The sequence below is a fragment of the Myotis myotis genome, unplaced genomic scaffold (genome assembly GCF_014108235.1).
Source record: "Myotis myotis isolate mMyoMyo1 unplaced genomic scaffold, mMyoMyo1.p scaffold_m19_p_12, whole genome shotgun sequence".
Taxonomy (NCBI): domain Eukaryota; kingdom Metazoa; phylum Chordata; class Mammalia; order Chiroptera; family Vespertilionidae; genus Myotis; species Myotis myotis.
In genome coordinates this window covers 40,079,210-40,087,224 of record NW_023416316.1, presented here as the reverse complement: position 1 = coordinate 40,087,224, position 8,015 = coordinate 40,079,210, and the positions used below count along the sequence as shown (strand labels likewise).

The 8,015-nt window shown below is 42.9% G+C and overlaps 1 protein-coding gene across 1 annotated transcript; it reads right to left on the bottom strand.

Moving 5' to 3' along the window:
* Positions 1-772: 772 nt before the first annotated feature.
* Positions 773-3,846, bottom strand: LOC118667461 (WD repeat-containing protein 43). Its single transcript, XM_036330837.1, has one exon. The coding sequence runs from the start codon at positions 3,803-3,805 to the stop codon at positions 1,772-1,774; it is 2,034 nt and encodes a 677-aa protein (XP_036186730.1). The 5' UTR covers positions 3,806-3,846; the 3' UTR covers positions 773-1,771.
* Positions 3,847-8,015: the final 4,169 nt, after the last annotated feature.

Genomic DNA, 8,015 nt, shown 5'->3' with positions numbered 1-8,015 from the left:
CTCTTTATCTTTTGCTCTTGGCATTTTAATTATGATGTGTCTTGGTGTGGTCCTCCTTGGATTCCTTTTGTTTGGGGTTCTCTGCGCTTCCTGGACTTGTAAGTCCATTTCTTTCACCAGGTAGGGGAAGTTTTCTGTCATTATTTCTTCAAAAAGGTTTTCAATATCTTGCCCTCTCTCTCCTTCTGGTACCCCTATAATTCTGATGTTGGTACGCTTGAAGTTGTCCCAGAGGTTCCTTACACTATCTTCATATTTTTGGAATCTCTTTTCTTTTTTCTTTTTCAGTTGGGTATTTTTTGTTTCTTTGTATTTCAAATCTTTGACTTGATTCTTGGGATCCTCTTTTCTGCTGCTGGATCTCTGTAAATTATTCTTTTTTTTTTTTTTTTTTTTGGATAAAGATGAATATTTATTCACTTTACAAAGAGAATGGTATTAAATTCCCATAAACGGCTCCATTTATAGACAAATATAACTGTACATTATAACAGTAGCTGGCTCAAACTCACTTTCCCAAGATACTTCTCCCACTCCAGCGCTATTAGTTGAACATAGATGGTTAAAAAGTCCCTCAAAGATAATGGCTTTGTTTTACTTATTCACAGATGGGAAAATTAAACCCATCTCCCCAGCCCTTCCTTAAGGGGTGAGCTTCCATCTGCATGTTCCCTAGAGAGCACTAAACAAATACTGGCATGTTTTTAAAAAAAATCACTAATTTGAAAAGGCGTTTGTGGCACACCAAAATACGTATTTATACATACATAAAAAATCTTGAGTCAGATTTATTATTTTAAAGGTAAACAGATACCCTAACACTGCCACGAGTGGGTAATGAAAAGAAAGGAAAACATTAAATTACTTAATTATAAAAATATTTTCTTTGGAAAAAAACTCCAACAAGGTTATCATCAATATCTAAAACCAAAGAGAAAAAAATAAACAATTGTTCTTTGATCCATTAGTAATTTAAATAAAAATGAAAACCTCTTCAAAAGCAGCTATCACTGAATTTTTTAAAAGTTGCAGGTAATGAGCCCTTCGAAATCTATACACTAATGATTCTTTACAGCCAACTTGCAGTCAAGAAAAATCCTTAATATGGCTAACTCTTGAATTTTTTTAATTATCATAATTTTGTTTTTAAAAAATATTTCACATGACAGCTTAAAAAATAAGTGGTTGTTTTAGAGAAGCCCTCCAAATATCCAATCTGACTCAAATCAGATTACCACAGTTAATAGACAATCTAGGGACACTGGTGATTTCATTTTTTAATCACATTTTTACTCTCTGTTATCCCTTCATATTTTATAATTATCAAATTAAAATTCCTTTCCCTCGTGCTGCTTCATATCTCGATTTGGTGAAAGATACCAACCTGAGATAAGAGCTGACTCCTTCACACAAGTCCAGGTCTTGAACCCTATCTGGGAAATGTCTGTATCTTCACTGAAGCCAATTCTTGGTATAACCAAGTCATACTAGGATATTATATTATAAAAATATACCATATATTCGACACTGATGTCAGTACATTGCAGAAAATGTGTCTATTTACTGTGTAAAGTTTATTAACATTTGAATGAAACACTCATATTTACACAGTTAAGTCTTGTTCAGGACTAGGGGCCTGGGAACCACCATCAGCAACTGGGAAATGTGCAGCGGTCGGTCCTTGGCATCCTGTCAGCCAGCCTCCCCAGGGAACTCTCAGCACTGGGAAGGTGAGCCAGTCTATACAGTTCCACTGGTTTGTTTTCTGCCTTCATTCCTCTTCACTTTCATTGTCAGGATCTAAGTCAGAATCTCCATTTAATTCTTTTTCACTTGTCACATCTCTGTCCTCACCATTTTCTTCATCTTTTTCTTCCGAATCCTCATCTTCCTCCTCCTCATCAACCTCCTCTTCTTTTTCACTTTCTTTCTCTTCCTCATCTTCATCCCAATTATCATCAGAATCTTTATCTATTTCATCATCAGATTCCTCTTCAGAAGATTCTTCTTCATACACCAATTTTGCCTTCTGTTCAGGAGAAGTCATTCCCTTTGTTTTTTCTGAAGCTGTAACTTGTGTGATAAGAAGGATAAGCTTTCCATGAAGGTGGGAAAGTTTCTGAAAAGTTTTTACTCTGCTTTCCATTAACTGGTATAGTGTCCCCAGCTGGGGTACCAGGTCAGGCAATGTGGATAGGTAGGATGCATGGACTGTTAACACACATTTTAGCCACTGAACCATTAAAACAGCACTATTAGGATGTCCTTGCAATCTCTTTGTAAGCTCTTGCAACAATGGAATAACAGCATGCAGGGGCATCCTTAACACAGTCCTCTTTATTAGGTTTAAATTCCTAGTTTGAAGTACTTTATTTAGCATTTCAAAATCATTACTTTCTAAACCCTGTGCCAGAAGAACTGGGAAACTGTTTGTCTGTAGGTCCTCCTTTTCTTTTTTTGATTCTATATTCAGTGCTCCCAGGCGTTCTTCAATGCTAACCTCCTTTTCCCCTAATTTTCTCTTGTTCTCTACTTCCTCAGTTTGTGGAGGAGCGGGCTTGATGGCTGCATGATGACCAGGTAACCCAGGCACTAGCACTTTTGCTTCAGAATTCATCACTGGTGTTCTCACCTTTGTTATAGCTGTTTCTACTTTTGGAGCCCAGCAGTTTGAAATATCTCTTACTAAACACATATGAGGTTCTTTGGAATTTAAAGCCACTCGCTCAATGGTGGGCTGAAACCAATTGCCATATACAAGCAACAAGGAATTTTTGTCTGAGCAAAAACCTGCTGCTAGAATAGGGATGGGTTTTGGTGTTGATTTCTTGCCTTTCCCAGGTGTCGCTATCTGAATTGTGCAGTTTGAAGTAAAGGGCTTTTTGCAGTATCCATTTAATATGTGTTCAAAAAGATGAACTTGACCATCTCTGCAAACAACAGCTAACTTAACGGGCTCTTCTTTGTTTTCTGACAAAGTCAAGTCGATATAGATAGGTTCATCTGTGACTGTGAAAGACATCACTGCATTCTTCTGTTTGTTTTCTGACCGGACCTGCCAGACATTAAGTAACCGGTCATGTACTGCTCCAGATAAAAAATAAAGACCTGAAATTCCATCAAATGGCTGGCTCTCATTAGGAGGTCTGATAGTAGTGAACATAAGTGATGAAACCGGTGTTGCATGTCCCGTGAAGTGTCTGTAGAGTTCTTTGGTCTCCAAAACCCACAGTTTGATTGTTCGACCAGCTGAAAGCAACATCTTTCCATCTGGGCTGATACACAGGGAACTAACGCTGCTATTGTCACCTTTCCATTTGCACTTTACTTTGCACGTCTGTGTATTCCATTCCACAATATGTTTATCATCTGAACAACTATACAAACAGCCATTGTCTTGATGCCACTGTATGCAATTGACTTTGTTGTCATGTCCACCGCTTACTAATTTACTGTGTAATTCTCCTTTTACTGTACTGTATAATAAAATACTACCAACTGCTGTACCAAGAGCCAACAAGTCAATCTGGTTACTTGTTTCTATAGGTTCTGATTTCCTTTTTTTCCTCTGGGGACTTTCCTTGGCCTGCAACCGCGTTGGCGCCCATGCCAGGCAGGTGCAGGTACCGCTGAGGTGCGCGGAAGGCACGTACTCTTGATGCAGCCGGTTGTTGGCTGTCTCCCACACTCGCAGGTGACCATCGGCAGACGCCAAAGCGAAGAAGGCCTGACTATGCGGGGAGAAGGCGCAGGGGACCGCCGCGGAAGACAGGGAGTCGGCAACTCGGCCGCCACCCGCCGCCATTGCTGCTCGGCTCCGCGGCAGCCACGTGTTCGCTCTGTAAATTATTCTTTATTTCAGTCAGTGTATGCTTCATTTCTAGTTGGTCCTTTTTCATGTCCTCCATGGTCTCCCTATACTTGTTGAGGGATTCATTAAATTTATCGGCGGTTTCCATAAAATTCTTGAAAAACCTTATAACCGTGGCCTTAAACTCTATATCCAATCGTTTGCTTTCCTCCATTTCTGCCATTTGTGACCTGTTTCTTTGTCTCCACATTTTGGCAGCTTCCCTGTGTTGATAGAGTGGCCCTGTGCGCCAGGTGTCCTGTAGGGCCCAGTAGCTCAGCCTCCCCAGTTACCTGGGGTGGACACTCTTGGTGCACTCTTGGTGCCTTGGTTGTTGTAGACTCACTGGGAGGAATTGACCTCCAGGCCAATTGGCTGTGAGAATCAGCTGTGTCTAAAGTGGGAGAACTTCTGTGCTGAAGACACCCTTCTGGGGCAAGACTTGCTTCAGTGGGGCTTTGGTGCTCACTGAGTCTGCTCCCTGAGTGCGTCCCTTATGGATCTGAGGAGTTGCAGTCTGGATGGACCCCCTCTGACCACTGGGTACAGTGGCTCCTGGATCTAAGGAGGTGCTAATTCAGCCTCTGCCTGAGGCCACACAGCAGGAGCCACGAAGAGGCTCAGCTGTGAAGCAATGCAAGCCGCTGCGGGGCCTTGGGCCTTCTCTTGGAAGTTCCAGGTCTGCCTGGTTCGGCTGCAGTTAGGTACATTCACATGCAAAAGCCTCTGCCGCAGCCTGGGTGGGGCGGGGTCTCAGGGAGTCAGAGGGCGGAGAAAGCGGCCATGGCCGATTCTCCGCCCGGAGTCGCGCGTCTCAATGTTCTGGTAACGGCTGCAAGCACCTCTGAGGGAAAGCCGCCCTCAAGTTCGCTCGCTGCCAGACAGACCAGCCTCTCCCCGTATGAGTCCTGGGTCCCCAGAGACTTCCCGGAACCGGAGTTCAGAGCAGTCAGGGGCTTGTGACTCAAAAAGTCAGCCGCGTCCTCAGGTGCTACCCCCTTTCCTCGCGCGCGCGCCGCACCTCTGCACTTCACCTCCGCAGCGCCTCTGGCTCTCAGCGTGCTTTTCTTTCCTTCTAGTTGTGGAATTTACACTCAGCCAGCCTTCCTGTTGTTCTGGATGATGTTTGCTCAGTCCTTTGGGGTAATTTTCAATTGTTGTGTGAGGCGATAATTTCCCGGTGTTTACCTATGCCGCCATCTTAGTTGCTCCGAACTTTTCTTAAATTAAACCCAGTTCCCAGCATTCTGGGAAGACATTGTGTGGCAAGACATTATTTCATAAAACTATGCTTTTTACTGTCTTTATTATTGTTTGACGTTTGCTGGTTGAGTGTTTAAACTCAAGAAACCACTAAGTCTAATTTGTTTTTATCCATCATGACTGGCTTGCTTCCTCCTGGCTCACTTAAAAACCTTTGGACTAGTTTCACCATTTGGGTTAATGTAAAATTAATTGTACAGTGCCTCTATTTGCTTTGGTAACGTGTAGCTTATTGTTTTAGACACCTTCGGGTTATAATCACATAAAAACACACTGAGGAACATCAGTACATTTCTATTCTCCTTAAGTATTTTTTTAAAGCTGTTTAGAATAGGGCTTAGAACCAAGGCACTCATTCCCATCAGCCCTTGGGTGGCTGATGAGGCCTTGGTTGGCGGGAGCTCTGAGGCTAGTGGCTTCTATTTTCTAGAGGCCTCTTATTTACCCAATGTAAAACCTTACCATTTTCTACATGCTCTCTAAAGTTGAAGAAGTTAGGGGGCTTTGCAAAAGCAGTTTTGCTCTGAATGCATCTGAGAATAGATGTATTTATTTACTCTGAGTTATTAATCTAAATAAGATTGGTATTGCCTCCGGTTTAGAAGTTCATTTGCTCATCTCAATCTTCTGAAATGCTTTTCCTTGCCCCTCGTCTCAGTTTCTCCTGGTTCTACTTATCCTTCCACACCTGCCTAATTTATTGGATCATCAAACAGATACAAAGCTCCTATTTCCAGGTGCCATGCCCACATTGTCTCGAAGCCTTCCTTGACCATCTGGTTGGCCATGGGCTCTCCCTCCCCCTCTTCAGAACTCATAGTGCATTTCATTCCCATCTTTATATGCACAGTTCTATTTCATTTTTTAATTTCAGTCTGTTTTCACATATGTAGTCAAATTTTTCCAAGGAGATTATAGATCCTTGAAAGAAACACCACTTCTTATTATAAAGCCTTGTATTTCTCACTCCACCCACTGCAGTGCATTTAGCATCTATATAAAATTGGTTGACTAATTGATCGTGACTGTGGTAGTAATAAATATCACTTACTGAGTACAGTGTGTGGCGCTCAATCTGTACAGTCAGGCAGAACCGGACTGAGCCCTGATGGTATAGCTTGTGACCTACCTGTGCCATCTGTGGCTGCTGACTTACCTGTTTCCTCATCTGTAAAATTGAGATCAGTATGGCTACTGCCTCATGGGGTTGTTTGAGAACTAAATGAGATAATGCCTGGAAGAAATAATAAGAAGAGTTAGCATACAGAGAATGTTAGAGGGAATGATAATAACCACAATGGCCCAGGCATGGGGATACATTCTTTACATACTGTGTTATTGATCTAACGCTTACTATAATATATACTGTATTATCGATCTAACGCTTACTATAATCCTACAAAGGAAGAACTATTATTATACCTGTTTTACAAATAGGCAATCCAAGGCTTAAAGAAGATGAGTAGGTCACAGATCAGGCAATCTGACTGCAGAACCTACCTCCTTACTCACTGCAGGATGCCAGTGGCAAAGACAATAGTATCAGTATCTAGTGCAGTGATGGCGAACCTTTTGAGCTCGGCGTGTCAGCATTTTGAAAAACCCTAACTTAATTCTGGTGCCGTGTCACATATAGAAATTTTTTGATATTTGCAACCATAGTAAAACAAAGATTTATATTTTTGATATTTATTTTATATATTTAAATGCCATTTAACAAAGAAAAATCAACCAAAAAAATGAGTTCGCGTGTCACCTCTGACACGCGTGTCAGAGGTTCGCCATCACTGATCTAGTGGCATTGTTCCCTTCTGGTCAGCCATTGAAGAAACATGTTGGGAAAGTCCAGGGTTTATATATAAAGGAGTCCTGTCCTAAACTGGAATGGAGAGTCAGATTTGGCAGATGGAGAGGTTGGCAGAAGTCAAAGTCAAAGTCAAAGTCAATGAGGTTTTTGGCTGAATCTGGGGTGGGAGGGGTGGTGCGCCCTGGTGCCTGATGTGGAAAGACGAGGGTAGGGAACAGAGTGTGGCTTTTGGTTCTATAATGTGCAAACCCTCTAGGGCAAGAGGCTGCAGACAGATAATGAAGCAGCTGTTTCTCTGAGGGACAATGAGACACAGAAGTATAAGCAGCCGGCTGGAGGCCCAGTGACAGGTGTGACAGAGAGTGGGGTGATTGGTGTCCTCCCCACTGCACAGGCCTGGCTGTGTGAGGGTGCATGCTGCAAAGGGGGCCGTGCTACCTGGGCATCCTCAGCACTAGGCAGGGCACGCTGGGTGCAGGCAGGAGCAGTGGTGGAGAGGGACCCCAGAGTGATTTCTGGGCAGAGCAAGAGTTGAACTTGAAAGCCCTGAGCACCTATGGGCACCTTCCAGGATCATATTGAGCCGTGGTCCTGCCTCTGCCAAGGAATGCAGACAGTGAAAGCTGGGTGGCGCTCTCTCTTAGACTGCACTGTACCCCCTGAACTCATAGGTCAAACTCCCAGTATACCTCAGACTTTGGAGATAAGACCTCTCAACAGTGATTAACTTAAGATAAGGCTGTTAGGCTGGGCCCTAATCCCACATGACTGGTGGCCTTACAGGAAGACACCAGCGGAGCACTTGCACAGGACAGCCACATGGAGAGGCAAGAAGACATGTCTGCAAGCCAAAGAGCAAAGCCACGGAGGAAAAACCCTGCTGGCACCTTGATCTTGGACATCCAGCCCCCAAAACTCTAAGAAAATAAATTTCTATTGTTTAAGACACTCAGCCTGTGTGTTTTTGTTTTGTTTTGGTTTGGTTTGGTTTGGTTTCATTTTTTGTTTGTTTTGTTTTGTTTTTTTTGCTGCAAAAAGCTTTATTGTTTCATTTGGTCCAATGCATGGGAGAGGGCTCCAGGGAGGCTCAAAGAA